The sequence below is a fragment of the Phyllopteryx taeniolatus genome, chromosome 1 (genome assembly GCF_024500385.1).
Source record: "Phyllopteryx taeniolatus isolate TA_2022b chromosome 1, UOR_Ptae_1.2, whole genome shotgun sequence".
NCBI lineage: Eukaryota > Metazoa > Chordata > Actinopteri > Syngnathiformes > Syngnathidae > Phyllopteryx > Phyllopteryx taeniolatus.
Genome location: NC_084502.1, coordinates 28,286,284 through 28,310,524, shown reverse-complemented (window position 1 = coordinate 28,310,524; position 24,241 = coordinate 28,286,284). Strand labels below are relative to the sequence as shown.

General features: G+C 40.9%; 3 protein-coding genes across 3 annotated transcripts in view; 1 reads left to right on the top strand and 2 right to left on the bottom strand.

Annotated features, from left to right (window-relative positions):
- cckbra (cholecystokinin B receptor a) overlaps nucleotides 1-2,373 on the bottom strand; it is a 35,604-nt gene extending 33,231 nt beyond the window's left edge. The window contains exon 1 of the mRNA XM_061785675.1: nucleotides 2,042-2,373. Coding sequence (XP_061641659.1) covers nucleotides 2,042-2,186 — 145 coding nt within the window. The 5' untranslated portion in view covers nucleotides 2,187-2,373. The remainder of the gene's footprint in view (nucleotides 1-2,041) is intronic.
- Nucleotides 2,374-10,281: 7,908 nt separating this feature from the next.
- cpo (carboxypeptidase O) lies at nucleotides 10,282-17,454 on the top strand. The gene is made up of 9 exons (XM_061785641.1): nucleotides 10,282-10,423; nucleotides 12,742-12,781; nucleotides 13,442-13,543; nucleotides 13,622-13,726; nucleotides 13,810-13,926; nucleotides 15,848-15,941; nucleotides 16,063-16,265; nucleotides 16,419-16,503; nucleotides 17,195-17,454. Exons 1-9 carry the CDS (start codon nucleotides 10,350-10,352, stop codon nucleotides 17,452-17,454), a joined length of 1,080 nt encoding a protein of 359 aa, XP_061641625.1. The 5' UTR covers nucleotides 10,282-10,349.
- Nucleotides 17,455-17,482: 28 nt separating this feature from the next.
- On the bottom strand, nucleotides 17,483-22,063 carry nudt15 (nudix (nucleoside diphosphate linked moiety X)-type motif 15). Its single transcript, XM_061785654.1, has 3 exons — nucleotides 21,794-22,063; nucleotides 18,671-18,867; nucleotides 17,483-18,053 (listed from the first exon to the last, which is right to left on the bottom strand). Exons 1-3 carry the CDS (start codon nucleotides 21,940-21,942, stop codon nucleotides 17,938-17,940), a joined length of 462 nt encoding a protein of 153 aa, XP_061641638.1. The 5' UTR covers nucleotides 21,943-22,063; the 3' UTR covers nucleotides 17,483-17,937.
- Between the last annotated feature and the right edge of the window lie 2,178 nt (nucleotides 22,064-24,241).

Sequence of the window (24,241 nt, the reverse complement as noted above, 5' to 3'; positions counted from 1 at the left end):
AATACTGTACAAGTGTTTAAAGTTACAGTCATGGTCAAGAACGAACTAAACGCTTATCTCAAGGCACCACCGTATTCACTTTACTGTTCTGTGGGAACGCGTTGGTTGGTGACGGCACTGGTTAGCAATAATGATTTAATTTTCATCAAGTGGACAATCCACAAAGGTGCCATTTGTCTGTCCGTCTGTCTAGAGAGCGAATATTAGAGTATGTGTGCCAATGAGAGAATACCATAAATAATTTAACGCTGTAGCTGTGAAATAAATGTTGTAAATCTTATTTCCAGACCCCCACGGCCTTTCTGTACATTGTCGAGCCAGGCGAGGGTCTATTGCATATGATTACTACGAGACGGCGGCTACAAGATCAATAAAAAGCTGAGCGAGGTAGAAATTGTCACATTTTCTCCATCACTGTAGAAAATGCCAATTAGATGTGCTCGTTTCCACAAGTTTGGTTTTCTATCAATAATGTTTTAAGCATAAGCAGTAAAAACACAAATTAAGCACTTTGTTCTCTAGGATCTAAACCAGTGGGCATACGATGGCTTATGGGCCACATGTGGCAGTCCTTTAATTCACTCCACCAAGCATTTACGCTACATTATATGTCATTTGTTGCATTACTGTAGCTATTATTTTCCTAAAATTGGTTATTTAAAAACCAGTCATTTTAAATAATGTTATTAATTTGTTAATAACATTTTAATTGAAATTTACATGTTTGACATGTACAATTGCTTTTTATCTAACATACAGCTTTATTAAATAATAGCCTAATTATAATCCAACTAATTTAAACAAAAACAAATTATTTATTCCAGTGTGCCCGGCCTCGCCTGTGTGGAGTTTGCATGTTCCCCCGTGCCTGCGTGGGTTTTCTCCGGGTACTCCGGTTTCCTCCCACATCCCAAAAACATGCATGGTAGGTTAATTGAAGTCTCTAAATTGCCCCTAGGTGTGAATGTGAGTGCGAATGGTTGTTTGTTTCTGTGTGCCCTGCAATTGGCTGGCAACCAGTTCAGGGTGTACCCCGCCTCCTGCCCGAAGATAGCTGGGATCGGTTCCAGCACGCCCGCGACCCTTGTGAGGAGAAGCGGCTTGGAAAATGGATGGTTCAGGGGCTCCCCTTGTGGTACATGAAAGAATCACTGCCTGAATACAGTTCACTTGTATTTAACTTACATTTAAAACATTGACATCTAATCTTAAGGAACTGTCTTTTAAAAAATTTTTTTTTTTTAAAAACTGGTAAAATGTTTATTTAACCTTTGTGCAATGAATCATTTAAGTAGCATTATTTTATTTCACCATTTTTAAACACAATGCTAATGTTCAAACTGCATAACGTTACAGTGGTTTACAATATTAAATACGGTTTAGGACTAAAAACACGTGTTTTTAATGAAAATGTAGGGCTATTTAAGTGTTGGTCATGATCGTGGTACTTTGAAGCAAAGTTGTTGTTTTTTTGGGTGGTACTTGGGAAAAAAAAGTTCGAGAACTTAGTCTTTCTAATAAAATGTGATTATTTATTTTACCTCATCTACAAATGACCTTGCCCATTTGTCCAGTTTAAAACTCCAAATTTGCCCATCACTGGTCTATCATAAAAATATATATTCATAAAGCTTTTCAACGCATTTATTTGAAAACTAAACTGTGCAGGTTCGAGGCCACATTATTTGAAGGCTGTCTTGCAGTTTGTTCCTTTGATTCACTAGAAGTGCGCCTGAATGAACATGAATAATTTAGCAGAGAAGAATTTGGGGAAGAAAAAAAATTTCCACCACAGATATTAAAAAGGGAGAACAAGCATCATTCCGATAGGCAGCATTAAATTGAACGCTGTTAATGTCGTTTAAAGCTTGGACATGCTTCCATTTCAGATTGACATTTGGTGAAATTCACCAAGGAGAATGTCAACTTTTATACTTGAATTCCACTTCAACAGAGTCGATTGACGGGTGAAAGAGGCGAGAATCGTCGATATGAGGAGCAACTGGGGGCTGCGGGGAAGGAAACGTCAAGATCTTGTTACCTTTGGGTCTGTTCGTGGATTTTGGCAGGACCGATCCGTTTGTGTAGCTCATGTTCAAGCCGGTCACTTCCACGCTGGTATTCCACGACTCCACGCATGAGCCGGATTCCTCTGACGCGCTCACGTTCACCTCCTGCACGGACATCCTCTCCGCCGTCTGGGTTCGCACCTGCACGCACTTGCGATCAGTGAGCCGCCGTCGCGTTTGGGTGCACCCAAGTCGTCTAACGGGAAGGACGAGGGGGGGTGGGGTGAGGGGATGGGGGAACAGAACTCGGGCGGAAAGCCGAGTTAAAAACTAACGACATCAAATAGTGCACTGCAGCTACTGAGGCAATGCTGGAGAGGAATGAAAAGCCGACGCTCTCTCGCTCGCTTTTTCTCTCTCTCTCCCGGCATCCTAGCAGCCAATCAGGCTGCTGATTCAAAGTTGCAGACATCATCATCATCATCATCATCATCATGAGGCATACCTGCGTCGGGTGATGGGATCGAACGCAAGATATGATTGGAGCAATGGTCAGTTGTTGCTCTGATGTGACGAACAAAAAGTCACACTATTCTTTTGAACTTGGTTTAAAAAACAATTGTGCTCATAAGTTTACATATACTGGCAGGATGTATAAGATGTGGACCATTTATAAAGAAAACGAGTAATCAGGCAAAACATTTATTCTATTTTTAATGGGATCAGAGGCGGCGGAACAACTTGTGGAGGCGGGCACAGTACTCAGGAGGCCACTTTCAACAAATACGGCAAACATGCTCAAAAATTACACACACAAAATTGATTTCAAAGATAAGAATGCTTTAATCCAATTAACAAAATGTACTTCATGAAATTGCTACTGAAAAGCAACATATGCTAAAATAGGCACCACCAACGCAATAAATAAGGGGTGTGAAAACATAATAAAAGGAGCAAAGGGGTTCGTCAAAGGCAGGCCAAAAAGTGGGCCACCAGTGAAAAAGTCACATTTTCGAGATTTAAAAAAAAGTTTCTTTGTTTATTTTCGAGATTAAAATCGTAATATCATGAGAATAAAGTTGTCTATTTTCAAGACTAGTTGTAATCTTCCAAGAGCAAAACAACCTGTAGTCTTTTTTTGAGAGAGAAAAAGTTGTTTTTGAGATAAATCATATATTTAAGATTAAATTACTTCTTATCGTACGAGAATTAAGTCGTTTACTGTATGCTTGAAACAAAAGTCATATTTTCAAGATTAAAAAAAGTCAGATATTTTGGAGATTAAAGTCATAAAATTATGAGAAATTGTCCATTTTGAGATGAGTCACTATCTTCCAAGAATAAACTAATCTACTTCGGAGAAAAAAGTAATATTTTCAAGATAAAAGTTGTCTATTTTCAGATTCATGTTTTAATATTAATGAGAATAAAGTTGTCTATTTTCAAGATTAGTTGCAATCTTCCGAGAATAAAATAGCTACATTCATCCACAAACCCAATGATGGAGGTTTACCTCCCAGTCTGTCCCTTTAGAACTGGCTATTCCGCAGCTAAGCAGTCTTACAAATGTACAACTACAGCAGGGATCTCATTTAATGTGCGTCCCGCGACTGAGGCGCACAAAAATGAGCATGGACGCATAAAGCATGGTGAATGTGCATCCACAGACGCACAACATTGCTAACCTCCGTACAGTATGTTAACCTGCAGGGCGCCGGTGGAAAAATGCTGCGAGATAAAAATGCTGCAATAGCAAAAAAAAAACAACAAAAAAAACACACAAATCCCAAGACAACTGCAACAGAGAAATGCTGCAGCACACAGCGGAAGTCTGCCAGGCCACTAGGGGGCGCGACCTCTGGGATGGATCAGTCCTGTAAGAGCCCTGTAGCTGCCCGACTAACCGACGTGTCTACGTGGCGGCCATGTTGGGTAAGTCGTCGTTCCCATAGAAGGCAATGCATGGACACTAATTATTCATATCTTGCTTTTCATGAGGTTACTGTTTTGTCAATGCCAAAGCATATGCTATCACTACGTAACATTTGATGAAAAGCAAAAAAAATAAAAATCTTTTGTACGGGCTCCCAGTTCCCTTGTAGTAATTGTACGGCATTCAACCGTATGCAGTAGTGCCGGCTTCCTTGGTCTTTTGGTTTTCTCGCTGTCCACACACGTGGAATGGGCTGACGACTTTGACCTCCCTAGTTTAGCGTCACCGTCGGCACGGAGGTCAAAATGGGCGTGTCGTATCTACCTATACACACCTGTGGTGCCTCAGGTCTCATGGGACTGATCCGTCCGAGAGGTCGCGCCCCCTAGTGTTCTGGCGAACTTCCGTTGCTTAGCGTGAACTTGCAGCATTTCTCTCTTTCAGTTGTTTTGAGATTTGTGTGTGTTTTCTGTGATTGCAGCATTTTTATCTTGCAATGCAGCCCTATGGGGGCCACAAGCCAGTGCAATCTGTATGCCGGTCCCAGGCCCGGATAAATGCAGAGGGTTGAGTCACCTTCATCCAAAGAATTCCATACCGGATCAGTCGTGACCTGGTTTAACAACGTCCGCCACCAGCACTGATAACCTGCAGGGCGCCGGTGGAAATGCAGCTAAAATGTAGCAGGAGAAGATGCACGAGCAAAAGCGGTTTTTAGGCAGAAAAAGAAGAGAAAAGCACAGAAATGAATGTGGGGACTTTGAATCTTTGGACTATGACAGGAAAAGCTCCAGAGTTGGTTGACATGATTTTAAGGAGAAAGATATATTGTGTGTCCAGGAGACCAGGTGGAAGGTGGTGAGGCTTGAGGTTTAGGGGCAGGGTTCAAATTATTTTACCATTGTGTAGATTGGAAGAGAAATGGGGTATGAGTTATTTTAATGGAAGAGTTAGCTAAGAATGCCTTGGAGGTGAAAAGAGTATCAGATCGAGTGATGAGGCTCAAACTTGAAATTGAGGGTCTTATGTATAATGTGATAACTGGCCATGCCCCACAGGTAGGATGTGACCTAGAGGTGAAAGAGAAATTCTGGAAGGAACTAGACAAAGTGGTTCTGAGCATACCAGACAGAGAGAGAGTTGTGATTTGTGCAGATTGTAATTGACATGCTGGTGAAGGAAACAGGGTGATGAAGAAGTGACGGGTAAGTTCGGCATCCAGGAAATGAACTTGGAGGGACAGATGGTGGTAGACTTTGCCAAAAGGATGCAAATGAGAGAACATTACACAGTTGTTCTCATATGTTTGATGCCAACCTCCACAAGTTGTTCCGCCGCCTCTGATCCCATTGTGTACAATTCTTTATTATGCTCTAAAATCATTATATCAGTGGCATAAAAAAATTTCAATGATATCAGCATTTATCGTGAATTTTTTTGAGAAACTATATCATTCTAACAAATTTGCGATCGTGACAGGCCTAAACTCATCCAATATATTGAGAAAGAGCAAGAGCAATGGATAACACAAAAATATTGTACAAACAGAAAAAGAAAGTAACAACTATAAGAAAAAGTATGCAATATAGCAGGACCATGAAGCAAGAACCGTGATATAGCAGAGGATTACTGTGTCTGTATTTCGTGATGATAAATTGCAGGGAATCGTTGTTCCAGGGCTGGGACTCATTGTCTCATTTGTATCCCAGGACTCACATAGTCTCAAGTGTGAAATGATCTATGTACTACAGTATTTACAACACCTGCTTGATTTATCCTACTGACCCAGAGGTTAGCTGGGTGAATTTATATTTTTTTTAGTAAATAAAAAAAATAATCTTTTGAGGTAAACAGTATCTGGCGGCCTACACCGAAATACAAGTTCTTGTTATCTGAGCGCTACTTCATGGGTACGGATTAATAAGGGCCACCAGTTTGATACACACTTCTGAAATAACAAATTTCCTCAATTACCTTTAATTATATAATGCTATAATTAATGATATTCATCTATGTGAAGGGCGGCACGGTGGAAGCCTCACCTCAGCCTCACAGTTCTGAGGAGCGGGGTTCAAATCCCGGCCCCGCCTGTGTGGAGTTTGCATGTTCTCCCTGTGCCTGCGTGGGTTTTCTCCGGGCACTCCCACATCCACATCCCAAAAACATGCATGAATTGGAGACTCTAAATTGCCCGTAGGTGTTAATGTGCCCTGCGATTGACTGGTGACCAGTTCAGCGTGTAGTACGCCTTTTGCCCAAAGTCAGCTAGGATAGGCTCCAGCGCCCCGTGACCCTAACCAGGATAAGCGGTGTTGAAAATGGATGAATGTTTCCTTCAGTGGTGTAGTAGTAGTACATCTGCCTCACAGTTCTGAGGACCTGGGTTCAAATCCGGCCTCGCCAGTGTGGAGTTTGCATGTTCTCCCCGTGCCTGCACGGGCTTTCTCCGGGTACTCCCATTTCCTCTCACATCCCAAAAACATGCATGGTAGGTTAATTGAAAACTCTAAATTGCCCGTAGGTGTGAATGTGAGTGTGAATGCTTGTTTGTTTGTATGTGCCCTGCGATTGGCAACCAGTTCAGGGTGTACCCCGCCTCCTGCCCGATGACAGCTGGGATAGGCTCCAGCACGCCCGCGACCATAGTGAGGAGAAGCAGCTCAGAAAATGGATGGATGGATGGATCTATGTGAAGACAATGATCATGTTAATGATTTGGCACAATAATTATCAAAAAATATATATAAAATAAAATTGAACTAGGTAGTAAACATAACATCTAAGAAAGTGACAGAAAAACAACAAAACAGTCAATATTTAAGCAAAAAATACAAAAAGTTAAATTATACATTTTCAAAAAGGAGTAGGAAGAAGTTAAAACTTATTTACTCCTACCCCTCGTTCTACTTCCTTATAATACTATAACTATAATAAAATATTAAATAATTATTTTACATAATAATATATAAATTATGCAACACAACTTCTATAAAGTGGTCACATTTTCAAATGGTAATTTCTACAACATTCCTAGGAAATCACCATGTCCCATTACTGGTGAGCTATTTTAGAACAAGTTACTTATGTGGTCCTCTGGGGCTACCTGGTGCCCATGGTGACCCCTGGTCTGTAAGAAAATTATGGCTTTTTGCCTCTGGTTTTGACAAGTTGCACTGATTTTCACAATAAAACATGTGGGTGCAGCAACATTGTTGTACATGTTGGTGTGAAACACTGCCCTCTTTTGGTTGGATGTTATGCGGCTGTACCAGAATATGTAGAGTCAAAGGGAATATTGGAGGCCTGTTAAACCCATCCATCCATCCATTTTCTGAGCCGCTTGTCCTCACCCGGGTCGTGGGAGTGCTGGAGCCTATCCCAGCTATCTTCGGGCAGGAGGCGGGGTACAAACTGAACTGGTTGCCAGCCAATCACAGGGCACCTTCAATCAACCTACCACGCATGTTTTTGCCCGGAGAAAACCCACGCAGGCACGGGGAGAACATGCAAACTCCACACAGGCGGGGCCAGGGATTGAACCCCAGTCCTCAGAACTGTGGGGCAGACGCTCTAACCAGTCGGCTACGGTGCCGCCGGTGGATATCTTATAGTCAATAATTAGATATGAAGTTGTTGAAATAAATTAACCTTAGTACATTTGTATTCATAATTGCTAACCTACCTTCTGTTGGTATCACTGTATCAGCACTATGTGACCAACCATCCCAAATGCAAAATAAACACAAAAGTGCAGCCAGCAGAAACTCGACTTACAGTAAAAACACCCAGAGAAAGAAAAGCATGGCACTGGTGCACCAAAAGCTGAATAAGGAACACAGAGGGAAAGATGATGCGAAGTGAAGAAACCTGCAACAAGACATACAGACCCTTTCCAAAAAATGTGAATATCATGGAAAAGTTTATTGATTTCCACAATCCCATTGAAAAAGTTAAACTTTCATAGATTATAGATTCAGGGCCCACATTTTAAACTATTTCAAGTATTTATTTATTTACCTCATTTGGGGTTCCAGCTCATAAATCCCACAAAATCACAAATTGAAAAAAATAGAATACTGTGAAGAAATCAGCCCAAATTTTGCAGGCCATAAATGTTTTAAACTGAGTGTCAGAATCACAATCAGAATCATCTTTATTTGCCAAGTATGTCCAAAAAACACACAAGGAATTTGTCTCCGGTAGTTGGAGCCGCTCTAGTACGACAACAGACAATCAATTGACAGAGAACACTTTTGAGACATAAATACATAGGGATGCTAGTTATCTGGTAATCTGGTAATGCTGCTACATTTTAAAAAAATTTTGACAATTGTGCAAAAAGATGCAGAGTCCTCTAGCACTTAGAGCAGTTCGAATGACTAATATCGCAATAGTCCGGTGCAATGACCATTGTGCAAAGGGCGCTGAGACTTCAAGGAGTGTATGCGGTTTAAAGTGACGAGTAGTGCGATAATCTCGGACAATGTTGGTTGTGCAAATGTGCAGATACTCCTCAATCAGTGTGCAAATGGAGCAGATGCTACTCTGGCATGAGTGGCCAGTATATGCAAATAGTGCAGCATGGCGAGACAACTACAGCGAGTGCACAAGTAATACATAATTGGCCCCACAGAAATGTGACAATGAACTCAAGTCAAACAATTGCTAGCTTGTTGTAATGGAATTATAGGTTAGCTGTTTAAGAAGTTGATTGCAAGAGGGAAGAAGCTGTTGGAATGTCTACTAGTTCTAGTTTGCATTGATCGGTAGCGCCTACCTGAGGGAAGGAGCTGGAAGAGCTGGTGACCGGGGTGGGGAGGGTCCGAGAGGATTTTGCACGCCCTTGTCTTAGTTCTGGCAGCGTGCAAGTCCTCAAGGGTGGGTAGAGGGGGTACCGACAATCCTTTCAGCAGTTTTGATTGTCCGTTGCAGTCGGAGTTTGTCCTTTTTTGTAGCAGCACCAAACCAGACTGTGATGGAAGAACACAGGACTGATTCGATGACCGCTGTGTAGAACTGTCTCAGCAGCTCCGTTGGCAGGCCGTGCTTTCTCAGAAGCCGCAGGAAGTACATCCTCTGCTGGGCCTTTTTGAGGACGGAGTTGATGTTGGTCGCCCACTTCAGGTCCTGGGAGATTGTAATTCCCAGGAACTTGAAGGTCTCGACGGTTGACACAAGGCAGCTGGACAACGTGAGGGGCAGCTGTGGCGAAGGATGCCTCCTGAAGTCCACGATCATCTCTACAGTCTTGAGCGTGTTCAGCTCCAGGTTGTGTCGGCCGCACCACAGCTCCAGCCTTTCCGCTTCCTGTCGTTATGCAGACTCGTCACCGTCAGGCAGCTGGACAACGTGAGGGGCAGCTGTGGCGAAGGATGCCTCCTGAAGTCCACGATCATCTCTACAGTCTTGAGCGTGTTCAGTTCCAGGTTGTGTCGGGCGCACCACAGCTCCAGCCACTCCACTTCCTGTCGATGTGCAGCTCAGTACTATTACAAAGTCACACACACACGGAATTCCGAGCCGTTTTTCCCTGCCACCGAACCTCTCGTCCACGGAATAGACAGAGAAAAAGAGCGCCTCTCCCTCTTTGCCCTTACATTTATAGTTTATGCTTAGACACTTCTTGATGTTGCTTCTGATTCTTGGTGATAAGTTCATCCACATTTTGTTCTCTTATCCGTGTCTTTATGAACCTTGATTTGTGCACTGATGCACGCACCTGTTAGAACAGGAAGGGGCCATCTCCAAGCTGTTCCCACAAAGTTGGAAATGTCAAAGATGTGTTTTGCTGTATGTAAGCTATAAAGCCAACAAGCCATCCATACAACTTTCACTAACAGTGGTTGTCCCACATGGTCCAACCACATATGTGCTCGAACACACGCCACCACCGTCCTCATAGATTGAGAACTGAGTGCGCGACCAATTGGCTAAAAACCCCGGGCTGCAAGCCTACCGGCCAGCACCCTTTTTAGGCCTCAAGGGCGCGAGTTCACATACAATCTCAGCACTACTCACTGCCATTATGTTTGCTACAGTGTCTCACTGTGCGTGTATCACTATAGAAATGTTTGTAATATAAATATTTTTCTTCTTCCATTTAAAAAAATGCTTGATTAAAAACAACTTTTAAGTACTTATATACAAGATCTCAGTCACATACGAGCTCCGTTGGGAGCAGCCATGCATAAACAATGAAGCATGATCAAGATCATAATCTTGTAACACACACTCACATGCACACACACGTGCTCCGACTTCCTCCCACATTCATAAAACATTAACAGCATAATAATGATAACACATCTGCAACTGAGGCAAAGGTGTATCTTTATCTGATTTTACATTATCTACAGTATAAAAGGAACTACAGGTCCTAAGTTTTAGACCCAAGAACACTTCTCAAAATGACAGCAATTAGTGATGTGGGAGTCGCTCTTGTAGCATTGTTTTCAGTGGCAGGAGGTGCGATGCTAGAAAAGTGAGTCACTTGTTTTTTCAACTGGATGTTGTTTTTGAGGCTATTATTGTATCATTGCAATTTTACTTGGTCAACTTTAAATGAAATAAATTTCGTTGTCTTGCTAATTCAGTTTTGGGGGTATTACTTTGGAAATCTAGTTGTATAACTATTTCAATTACTTTCTCAAAGTAATATAACCAATTACATTTGATTACATTTTAATTACTTTTCTTAATTTTTAATGAATGCATCAACTGGAGCCTTGGGTGTTTTTCTTTAGACAAATAAACAGATAACAAAACATGATGACATAAATACATCATCAAAGAACAATTTTATATGCAATATATATATATATATATATATATACATATATATACACACACACATACATATATAGATACACTGCATACCACATACGAAAAACATCATACCATGATGACCTAATGGCATGTGCACAATTTAGACTATCGCTATATAATAACCCGGGTCAGTGAATGTTCCATAAACATTTATAAAAATGCAACTGTTCAAAAGTCAATGTTCTTTGATGTGTTAAAAAGTGTATTTATGACTCTTTAACCTTTTCAAAATCACAGACAAATAAATAGATTGTACCACAAGGTGGTGCTTCGAGGTCATACTTATATGTCATGTTTGAGACGACAGCGGAATGCACGTAACCAGAGACAACCAATCACAAGTGTTGGATTTTAGAAGGAGGACGTGATATGAACAAAAATCTAAGCTTTTGCGGCTATTTTTCAAATGTAACTAAAGCTGTAATCATGGAAATGGAAACTAATTTAATACACATTTTCTTCCATTATTATAATGCATTATAATTGCATATAATTTGTAACTAAAATACATAATCTTGCTACATGTAATTAGTTACTCCTCAACATTGCTTGCTATTGATACCAAATGGAAAAAACTCAGCTCTTGTGTAAATGTCTGGATTCAAATATAGTATATGTTTCATTAATGTGCAGCTAAATACAGTGGTGCCCTGAGATACGAATGACCCGATTTACGGGTTTGTCGAGATACGAGCTGTTGTTCAGACAATTTTTTTTATGCTTTGATATGAGAGTGAAAACTTGAGATACTAGTGCTGCGTGCTGGCATTGAATCATCTCACAACAAGGCGCAGTTCATCAGATAGAATGAGTTAATAGTCTTTTAAAAAAAAATTGTTTTTAAAAAGCTGTTCAAGCTGTTTGTCACACTTAGGGTTTTTGAAGGGAAGGCAAAAACGTGGAGGACCCAAGTACAGGGAAGCAAAGCAGGAGTGCGGGAGTATCAAAAATGTTTAATTCCCCCAAAAAGAAGGCAAACAAGGAACATGGAAAAAGCAAACAAAAAGTCCTACAACTGATAACCAAAGTAACAAAGAAACACTTGAAGAAATGAAAAACTGGAAACAAAACATGACTGATGAAATAACTGAGCGACAACTGGCGACTAAGACGTGGCACAGACAGAGACAATGACACCTGACGATAACCGAAACAAAACAGGGAACTAAATACAAACAGATTGACGAGACAACGAGGAACACCTGGACAAGACACGAGTGGCTGGAGGGAGCTGATTGGTCAACACAAAGCAGAAGGTTGACGTGAACAGGTGGACACAAAAACTAAATGAGCACACAAGACATGAAAAACATGGAACACAGGAAAACATGAAATAAAACCAAACAATCCGAACCAAAACACGGACCATGACACACAAGACATGAAATAATGAAATACATGGAACTCAGGAAAACATGGAAAAACCAAAACGCAACCCAAACCAATAGACAGTCAATTGACAGGGAACACTTTTGAGACATAAAGACATTGAGAAAAACAGTCACTGAGCAATAAAGGGTTGCTAGTTATCTGGTAATGCATTTTCGTGACGTCTCCTCTGTCTCCATGTATATCTGTCTTATACTGCTCCCAGGTGGCCAACCCCAGCACACCAGAATAAGTAGCACAATATGAATTGGATTGAATAAGAAAGTATGATAAAAACTGTTTTGTTCATTTTAATTCTATTTAATTATGTCATTGCTGTATGTTTTATAAAGTACAATATTATTGAGTGAAATTGTTTCTCATTACAAAACGCATAACAAAATGTTTTTTTGTATTTTGGGGGGGGAGAGGGGCTGAAACGGATTAATGGCATTTCCATTCATTTCAATGCGCAAAGACGATTTGAGGTGCGAGTCTTTGGAGTTACGAGCGTGGTCAAGGAACAAATTAAACAGTTATCGCAAGGCACCACTGTAGTGTGAAAGAAGGATCATTATTCCTAATCCCGTTTGGCGTGTCTAACAGGCCAGAGTACAACTACTTCAAATATCATCCTATGTCAGAGGTATGCATATGCACACGCGCACACACAAACTAACAGACTCTAGTGCAAATCCGATTTGTGTCATGTCTAACTTGTATCCGCCCTGATTTGATTAAACCTGTACAGCAAAAATCGATTTGAGAACAGATCCCCAACCACATAGGGAGGTGGTTTGAAATGGATGCTACAAATCCGACTTGATCACTTGCAAATAACTGTACGGAGAGTAGAGCTTCATGATCCATCCATCCATCCATCCATCCATTTTCTGAGCCGCTTCTCCTCACTAGGGTCGCGGGCGTGCTGGAGCCTATCCCAGCTGTCATCGGGCAGGAGGCGGGGTACACCCTGAACTGGTTGCCAGCCAATCGCAGGGCACATAGAAACAAACAACCATTCGCGCTCACAGTCATGCCTACGGGCAATTTAGAGTCTCCAATTAATGCATGTTTTTGGGATGTGGGAGGAAACCGGAGTGCCCGGAGAAAACCCACGCAGACACGGGGAGAACATGCAAACTCCACACAGGTGGGGCCGGGGATTGAACCCGGGTCCTCAGAACTGTGAGGCTGACGCTCTAACCAGTCGGTCACCGTGCCGCCTTCATGATCCAATTTGATTTAAAATAAAAAAAGATTTCCCTGCAGTCTGACCAAGGTCTAACAGTTTTCAATCCAACAGATCTCTGAATGGATGGCTCAACTTGCAAAAGAGTACCCTGACATTGTAACCATAGTGGACTATGGGATGACCTATGAGCTTAGGACAATTAGTATGCTCAAGGTAACCAAATCTTTATGTTAAACTGCAAACCAGTAACTGGACAGAAATACAAGTATGGTAGTCCTGTTTGCTTTGCAGATTGGTGTGGATACTGGAGCGAAGAAGAAAGCTATCTGGATGGACTGTGGTATTCATGCCAGGGAGTGGATTGCTCCGGCCTTCTGTCAGTACTTTGTCAGCCAGGTAATCAGATCCAATGTAAAAGTGATTCACATTGTTGAAACATTAAATGAGCAAAGGCTCTGACCAGGATCTTTTCATTTCAGATTTTACAGAGATACAAGACAGACCCTAAAATGGGAGCGATGATTACAAACATGGATTTTTACATCACCCCAGTCCTCAACATGGACGGTTACATCTATTCGTGGAAGGACAACACAGTCAGTGTTGCATTTCTTAAGAAATTTTTTCACATTGACTTTCCTGGGTTTTGGCAAGTTACTCAGAAAGCCTCTGTCTAGCCAGTGAATGATGTACAAACCAATCTCTTTATAAAACTAAATTCTTGTTTCTAAAGAACAGTGAACATTTCTAGAGGACTAGATTACTGGTAAATACATTACAGCAAAGCATAGCATACCATTAGAATGAAAATATGAACCCCCCCCCACCCCCACATGCGTAGTATAGGGATGGCAGAGGAATCTAATTAGTAGTCAAACATTTCCTTCTTTGGCTGAGTTGAGAAATGCAGTTAAAAAAATGACGTGGAAGAATGAGAATCGAACATTAAAAAAACACTGCTGCAAATACAATTCCGTGTTTAGTTAGTAGCTGAGTAGTACAGTATAAACTAAATTACAAAAAGGAAAAGACATTTTAAAAATGGGGAAACGCATTAACAACCCCCCCCCCCCACACACACACACACATACACCTCACCTCCCAAAAAAATGCCCCAACTGCAAAAAATGTCCGAACTGCAAATTTAATATATGGGAAGTGCTTGCTTGACCCTGTTGTGTCAACGAGCTTTAATAGTGTAAGACTTATGCAGAACAGCTTTGTCAGTTCGGACTTTTCCCATGACTTTGGTGAGACATAGGGTTACGAAGTGGTAATCGCTCACCACTACATGATTCAATTTGATGACAATACAAAGGTCTAGTATTAGATAAGATTACAGATTACCAGTGCCTCTTGAACCACTTCAAAAGCATATTATTTCTATTAATATTATTTTTATGAGTGACTGCATACTACTTTTAAAACATATTTGTAAAGAGACATATTCCCATGATTGAAATAAATTAGTTACCTTTATTTCAATTATCTTGTAGGACAACAAAATGGAAGGGATTCATAAATTTGAAAGTTTCTCAGCATTGCAAAAAGGTAACAACCAACCAACCAAGCTGGCATACATGTCATCATATGCCTCTTGTTTGGCCTTTGCCACTGCTACCTTTGCCCTATGTCGCATCTTTATGTATTCCTTTCACCTCTCCTCGGTCCTCTCAGTGTCCCACTTCTTCTTAGCTAACCTTTTTCCTTGGATGATTTCCTGTACTGTGAGGTTCCACCACCAAGTCTCCTTCTCTCCTTTCCTGCCAGAAGATACACCAAGTACTCTCCTGCCTGCCTCTCTGATCACGTTGGCTGCAGTGGTCCAGTCTTCTGGAAGCTCCTCCTGTCACACCTCTTCCCCAAAAGATGCACAATACTCGTCCTGTCTCAGCTTCCACCACATGGTTCTCTGCTCTGCCTATGGCTTCCTAATCTTCCTCCACACCACCAGAGTCATCTTCCACACCACCATCCTATGCTGTCAAGTCACACTCTCCCCTACCACTACTTTACAGTCGGTAACCTCCTTCAGATTACATCGTTTGCGCAAAATGTAATCCACCTGCGTGCTTCTCCCTCCGCTCTTGTAGGTCACCCTATGTTCCTGCCTCTTCTGGAAAATAGTGTTCACTACAGCCATTTCCATCATTTTTGCAAAGTCTACCACCATCTGTCCCTCCAAGTTCCTTTCCTGGATGCCGAACTTAGCCATGCCTTCTTCATCACCCCTATTTCCTTCACCAACATGTCCATTACAATCTGCACCAATCACGACTATCTCTCTGTCTGTGATGCTCAAAACTACTTCGTGTAGCTCCTTCCAGAATTTCTTTTTCACTTCCAGAATTTCTCTTTCAATTCATTTATACAGTATTTAGTTCATTGGAGATAGACACCCAAAGTCTGTTGGGATAGGCTCAAGCCAGCCAACCATCATGAATTCTTGATTCTCAGCATAGCCGCAATAATATAGAGCAACAAGCTTACTAAAACTGGCTACTCTGATCCATTTAGACCCGTCTCTGGAGGAAGAACAGATCACCAGGACCAGCAGGCTGCAACTGCTCCGGGACTGATCTTAACCGCAACTTCAATGCCAACTGGGGCAGTGAGTGTTTTTCGTCATAACAACAAGTGGCAATTGAGTGGCAATGTCACACATTATTTGTTGGAAGTGTGAGTGTAAGGTAGTGGTTCCTATATGTTTATGGTTCTAATTCTCTTTACAGCTGTCGGGGTGTCGTATGACTGCTGCAATGACATTTTCTGTGGCAGAGCTCCCGAGTCTGAGCCTGAGGCACAGGCTGTTACCTACTTTGTAGGAAGCAGGAAGGAGGACTTCCTGTGTTTCCTCACCATCCACTCCTATGGCCAACTGCTTCTGGTCCCCTATGGACACCCGAACATCACCGCCAACAACTACAAGGAACTGGTATGCAATGTGCGACCACAGACAATACTTTTTTTCAATTTGACTTAGAACTTTGATCACCACAAAGTTCTAATGACTTAGAACGTGGATCACCACAAAGTTCAAAGTCAAATTGGAAAAGGAAAAAAACAATTGTGATGTCCTGTTCTTTAGATGGATGTTGGTATGGGTGCGGCCGAAGCCATTAAGAAGGTCCATGGGAAAATCTACAAAGTAGGAACCTCACCAGATATATTATGTAAGTAAATATATGACCTATCACCCTTGATTCTCAAACTTCACCACAGGTTATTCACATGAAGAAAATTCTGGACGGGATCTGAATTGGGTACTAAAATCGTTTGGGTCTCGCTGTGTGGAGTTTACATGTTCATAGGTGTTACGCTACATTCACACCGGACGCGAAACGAACTTTGAAAATTTTATTGTGAGAGTATTTTTCACACACTGAACGTGAATTCACTTCATTTGCGTCACATTTAATGCTCCTCCCACTTTGGTCCACTTCAGCGAGTCTTTGGCGTGCTCGCATCCGAAGACGGTGTGCCATGAGCGGCAACAGCCAGCACGACAAGTCATCTCGGCTGGTTCCTTCCCCCCCCCCTCTCTCTTCCTAAAAGAGATAAATCTAAAACACTATGCAAAAAAAGCCCAACATCACTTAATGTCCGAAAACGGTGATCGTCACCAAAATTTATGTGGACATATCTACTTATGCCAACTACAACCTCTGAAAATAGCAGCTGTTGCGGTTGTAGTTCAACTCTCCCAAGGCCGAGCAAGCCATGTGGTACACTGCCTTTCACCAGTCAGCTGGGATAGGCTCCAGCCTCCCTGAACACTATTACTTCCCTGAAGATAAACTGACAGATGGATGGATGGTTAGAATCCTCTCCTCATGATGATAATGTGTGTTAAATCTTCAACAGATGCCAACTCTGGTTCTTCTAGAGATTGGGCTCGTATCCAGAAAATCCCCTTCTCCTACACCTTTGAGCTGAGAGATGACGGGCATTATGGCTTCCAGCTCCCTGAGGATCAGATCCAGCCCACCTGTGAGGAGGCCTACAGTGGAGCCCTGCACATAATCACCTACGCCCATAACAAGGTTTTTAATGGCGCTGTGGCATCCACTGTGCCAACACTTTGGACTGTGTTGGTCGTGGTAGGAGTCACAAGTATCATGTGAGACTGAAAATTTTACATAACAGTCCGAATAAGATATTTACATTTTATTTCATTGCACCTATTGTTCAAATTATGAACATTAAATAAATAGTATATTAAAACCCAAACAGGAACGCATACCATGCTGGAGGAAAAACAAGGGCTTGTTGCTCACAGTAGCATTTGCGTGAATGCTTAAATCTCAAGATTCACAAAACACATGACCAGCGTTTGTATATGAATGTTTTGACACAACAATAGGAAGATTTTTTTTTTGGTACATTGTGTTAATGTGAATGGCTGACTCTCTTAGCTACAATACAGGAAATGTTTCCCATGATGGTGCTCAGGTCATCATATCACATGGAAAAATGTGTGCATCTGTATGAGTGAAAATAAAGATCTTATGTCTAAGTTCTTACATACCCTTGTACACTTTGCTACAAAAGAGTCAAATACAAAACAGAAGGGTTCTTTGACTCATGAATAGAATGGAACAGTTACTTTAAGTTTCTGCTTGTGCACTTGTAAAGGGCTGGTAGCCTTGTTCTCTCAGGTGAGCCAATGGCAAAAAGAGCTGGTCCTCGGGAGGAAACTGGTCCCACCGCATCCACGTCCATCCTGAGATGGGATGAAAAAAATGAATTTATTTCAGTTAGTCACTGGCACAGGTGATGGACATTCACTATGTGGACAAATGTATTGAGACATTTAATGAATTAATCAAACTGAGGTTGGACTAAATCCTTCCACTGACATTGAATCTTAATTACTCATCTTACATTGTTCGACATTATGGATAATTCTATCCACCAACCCCTAAGTCACTTCCTACAAACAATGACCTAACCTACGTTCCTTCCCCAAATACAGAAAACTTCAAACAACAAAGATGTCATACTTCCTTGATATCGATAACCTCTTAATGTATTTACAAAATCCTTAAAGACTTCTTATAATATTGCCACAAGAGGGTGCAAATACCCCATACAAACACCAATTATTTACATCATGATCCCAATAGCAAACCCTTTCAAAAAGCTTATTTTTTTAAATTATTATTTTTTTGAGTGGGGCCGCACATATGGTACATACCGGAAATTGCCACGGATTTTATGGTTACAACTTTGTGGGACTTTGCGAAAGAAACAAAATCTGTTCGATTATGATGTGTGGTTATCGCCGCAAATGGAAGACCAACTTGTGAGATTGTTAGTGCTACATATCCCATTACACACCCTCATTTTTCTCGGGTTCCAAGTTCTGGGGCTCTGTGGATCGCTCCTTGTCTAAATCTCCTTGCATAATGATGTCAACATAGTGATATTGTTCCTCCAGTGCGATGGAGTTCACCACAGAGGCAAAGCGGACGTTCACCAAATGCAGGCCAGCTTCCTCCAACACCTCCCTTTCAGCACACTCCTCCCACGTCTCCCTGTAGAGGAACACAGTCTCTTCAGTGGATGTCAGCCATGCAGTCCTTATACCAGCATTACTCTGCAACCATACGCTCCGCTGCAAAAGTCCTGAAACAGTGAGGCTAATGCGAATTTACTAATTTTTTTGCTGTAGACTGAAGATATTTTGGGTTTGACAAGATAAATATGAGAGAAGATCATTTATTTACAGGTATTTACATCTGGAATGGATATACAACCAAGATAATAGCCCCTTTTGTTTGAACCCATTCATCATTCATGTGAGAAAAAGTACTGGAACATGTGACTGACATGTGTTTTGTTGCCCAGGCTGATTACTCAAACAAAAATAGTGCTGAAAACTCAGTTTTAAATTTGGAGACATTTATACATTACAAACATACTGCATAAGTTAGAAGTATAACCAACATAAAAACCAGGGGCATGTCAATTGTGAAGCTGGGAGGAAATGGAAAATCAATCATAGCCATTGCACAAAAATTGGTCATCATCATTTGGAATACTTTGTGGAAGAAATAACAAATATTTACTAACGCTCATTACCCTAAACCCTACCACTTTAATATTAAAATCTAATCTAGTCCTGACTCCTGTGGTTTTTCCATTTTGTGATTTTTATCTGAGCCTAAAATTGAAACGTGAAAAAAAATACATTTTCTTCTTGTTGTTAGTTTAAAAAAAACGAATAACAAAATACTAAGCCACGTTTCTTTTCTTTTTTTATTGTCATTTGAAAATGGAAAAAAACGAATGCCTAAAGCAGCTACCCTCATTAACTGGCTGGCGGGCCAAATGTGGCCCAGGCGCTGCCTATTTGTGGCCCCCGAACTGTGTTGGCCTTTTAACACAGCACTAAGCACAGCACAATGCGCTGTTGACTAATCCATTCATTATGTGTATGTGCTGCCATTGCACAGCGCCGTGTTGCGGAGGCAAGGCACGAGGTGGGTGCAGCGAAAACCACATTTTGTATGTGTTTTGTTTATCAGTCAGCACGTGCTTACAGGGACTTTTCTCCATGCCAATGATACACAGACAGCATTTTACTGGGTCATGCAAGAGTTCACTGCTGCAAGTGTAAGTTTTAACTTTCACTTTTATTTTTGGAGCAGTGCTAATATAGGTATGTGCACATCTGCCGCGGAATGGCTTTTGAAACTGGTCACTTAACGAGCCACACTCCGAATTGCGCATTTTGATTAGCGGCGGAACCGCTGTTTTCCGTGTCTCACTGCGTTCACGTTTTTAACCTTACCCCTTTTTCCACCATTAATAATTACGTAGAAGAGGTGTCCTAGTTATAATTACGGCTTTGAAATTTCTCCAAAGAACATTTTTTTTGCAACATAAAACTCAGAAAACAGGCACGGTGGCCGACTGGTTAGAGCGTCAGCCTCACAGTTCTGAGGACCCGGGTTCAATCCCCGGCCCCGCCTGTGTGGAGTTTGCATGTTCTCCCCGTGCCTGCGTGGGTTTTCTCCAGGCACTCCGGTTTCCTCCCACATCCCAAAAACATGCATTAATTGGAGACGCTAAATTGCCTGTAGGCATGACTGTGAGTGCGAATGGTTGTTTGTTTCTATGTGCCCTGCGATTGGCTGGCAACCAGTTCAGGGTGTACCCCGCCTCCTGCCCGATGACAGCTGGGATAGGCTCCAGCACACCCGCGACCCTAGTGAGGAGAAGCGGCTCAGAAAATGGATGGATGGATGGACTCGGAAAACATTTCCTGAATTTACAGTCGACAGACTCCCGTAAAAAAAACTTTTATGTGAGTAGCCCGGTTATTCAAATTCATACTCAGGATTTATTGTATACTTTTCTGTTTCTGCCAAATTTGAAATAAACTGTTCGTCTTACAGTCACACTTTTTGCTTGTACAGTTGGCCAGGCCTGTTGTGACGTTACTGTGACCCAGCATGACGGCTCATATTTTCTGAAACTTCCAATGCTAATTTTGTGAATATTATGAACTATACAGTATGTACACATATATAGACATGGACGGGGACACACACACACAAGCTTCCCATTAATATCAGTCCTTTGAAAATACGATAAAGATTAAGAAAGTTCTGAAAGTTTGAAACTCGGAGTCAACCAAAAAGGTCACACCTAAAATGTCGACCCCCAGTGACTTTGCATTAAGACGTTGACCGTAAAGTGGTGCATTTTCACCGGTTTTAAAGAGTCATAATCTTTTTAAAGATTTCATACAGAAAATTTATACTTATATCACTGGAATTGTCTTTTAAAGATCTGTCCGATAATGCTCGTCTCGTGTAAATTAATTAAACTTTTTAATTTTATGCACATAACTACATATTGTTGACACTTTGCCAGGTGTCGGAGCTTTTTTATGGAAATGTTGTGTTCCAAGTTTCCAGCTACAAAAAAAAGTGGGCAGTGAAAAACGTAAATTCAAAAAAAATTATACAAAAAATTGCAGTTATTCTTCCTCTAACCAGTAGGCTATATTAGAAAGTAAACAAAAAGTGGAAATGACAGGGAAAAAATTAAGCAATTCCCCCTCTCAGTTTTATTCAACTTTATTTTTTATTATTTCTTTTGATTTATGTCAAAATGCAAACGAAGTTGTATTTTTGTTGGTATTTTTGCTGTTGCTTTGAAACAAAAGGACATTTTGTTTTGACTATTACAGTATTATCGTATGAGGTCATTGAAGAATTTTTTGTGGCCCTTTTAAGATTTTTACAGATTCAGCCTGGCAACAAGAGTTACTGGACCAGGAAAAAAATTATAATAAAGAATTGTGATAATATAATTAAGATGCTCTCATTTGAATTGGTTAATATTCAATTTACGTTGTTACATTTTATAATGAATCTTGATTTGTGTCTTACGTGCGAGTTATAACGTCGAGGGAAGAGTGCAAAGGAACTACTAAACCGGGCTACGTACCCAAACTCCAGGTGGCCGCCGGGAAGTTGGTACTTCCCTTTTCCCGTCACACTTTTCCTTTTTCCGACGAGGACACAGCCCGAATGAGCCGAATCTGTGACCAGGACACCCACCCCAACCCCGGGACGTCTCGCGGCATTCTGTGACATCTGTTCCGAGTTATAAAACGTACACTTGGAAACAAAACGAACTTGCAAGTTACAGGTTTGTGCTCCGGAGGGAAGCTAGCCGTGAAATGCAAGAGGACTCACCCATGAGTACTTCCTGCTTTGCTCGGCCACGCCACACAGCAGGTCTTAACCTCTTCTCTATATGTGTTTCTCAATCGTTATTGAACCACGTTAATAAAAGTCTCACTGCACACGATACACCTAAATGTCGAAAAAAAAAGAAGTACAAACAGTAAATATATACCTTCTAAAATAATGTTGACCATATCATTTTACTCATAAATTTACTCGGTTTTAAATCTGGACCTTTTAACAAACACCGAGCTATTATTCAGTTGTATGAATAGCATAAGGTGGAAAACAGCAAGAGAATTAGTTGATATTCGTCTGACATTCAGTTCTCACAGGCCCCTTAACTGCATTTTCGACTATATCACGTGTGGTGTGGGGAGGACAATTTCGGAAGCTGTCTGTAAAGAAAAACTGGCGGCTGGATTTGTTGTCACTACAGATGTATATGCAATAACGGCGCTTGGTTCGACATTTCGCTTACCGTCTGTGTTAGGGACCGAAATTAAGGGTGACAACTGTGTAACAAATGACGATATATCAAATAAAAAAAACTTTTTTCATTCTGTTTAATGGGAGTCCACTACTTACTACAGGTCAAACTTTGCTGATATCGTGCATTTTGGATAAACTGGATGCAATTAATTGGCAAAGATATTCACCAAAATTCAATAATAGTCATAAATATTCACTAAAAATCAATAAAAACACATTTTCTTACTCTGATTGCTGTAGTAGTTGGCAAGGGGAGTCCACTGCTTACTACATGTCAAAGTTTGCTGATTTCTTGCATTTTGGTTCAATTTTATGCAATTCATTATCAAAAATATTTACTAAAAATCAATGAAAACACCTTTTCTCATCTTGATTGCTGTAGTAGCTGGCAACGGGAGTCCACTACTTACTACAGGTCAACATTTTGGTGATATCTTGCATTTTGGTTAAACTGTGTGCAATTAATTGTCATAAATATTCACTAAAAATCAATAAAAACACATTTTCTTACTCTGATTGCTGTAGTAGTTGGCAAGTGGAGTCCACTACTCACTACATGTCAAATTTTGCTAATATCTTGCATTTTGGTTCAACTTTATGCAATTAATTATCAAAAATATTTACTAAAATTCAATAAAAATACCTTTTCTCATTCTGGTTGCTGTAGTAGTTGGCAATAGGAGTCCACTACTTATGACGGGTCAAATTTTGCAGATATCTTGCATTGCAGAGAAACAGTGTGCAATTAATTGTCTCTCACATTCACACCTACGGACAATTTAGCGTCTTCAACTGACCTACCATGCACGCTTTTAGGATGTGGGAGGAAGCTTGAGTACCCAGAGAAAACCCAGGCAGGCACAGGGAGAACATGCAAACTCCACACAGGCGATGCCGGATTTGATCCCAGGTCCTCAGAATTGTGAGGCAGATGTGCTAACCAGTCTTTCACTGTAACACCTTGTTTATTTATTGATTTATTTTGAATCATTCTGATGTTTATTGAAAATTCACCCAGACAGAAAAGGGTTTTAGGTAATAGACCGAGGGACAAAACAGACAAGGGGAACAGGGGTGCAAACCACAGCAGAACAATAGTTCGACAGTTTATATATTTGACTACAAATAATGTTACAAAGTCAAAATCAACTTTGACACCCCCGTCTTAATATAAACCTGTGTTATTATTCAGTTGTCCCAGCATAAGCAATTGAAGCCAATAGCCTGTCTATGGACTTTAATAGTGAATGAATACCATATCACATGCATGTTAGTCAATTGGTTGCTGTGCCGGCACAACGAGGAAGGGTGGTTCCATCCTGCTTTAAATGAAAAGTATTGTGTTGGAGATTAATTTTAAGGAAGCCCATCCATTTCATGTACAGGTTTTTTAAGCATACCTTTGTGTCATATTATATTTCTCCATCGAAAAAAAAACAATCTGAAAAACTCTTCAGTCAGAAAATTGTTGCTTATAAGAGTTACAATTTCAAGCACCTTGAGTTTTTCATTCAGATAAAACACTTTTCGCTTCTTGAAAATTTCAATTATATGAGGTGTTGATGGGAAGCCTTTTTTATGTAAAATTCACATTTCACTCATACATACAGTATATGGAACAATGATTTCCAAATACTGGGTTTCATGGTGTAACTAATCAATCTCACCGAATGTCTCTCTGGGTAATTGACACAATAAAAGGATTCACTCCTTC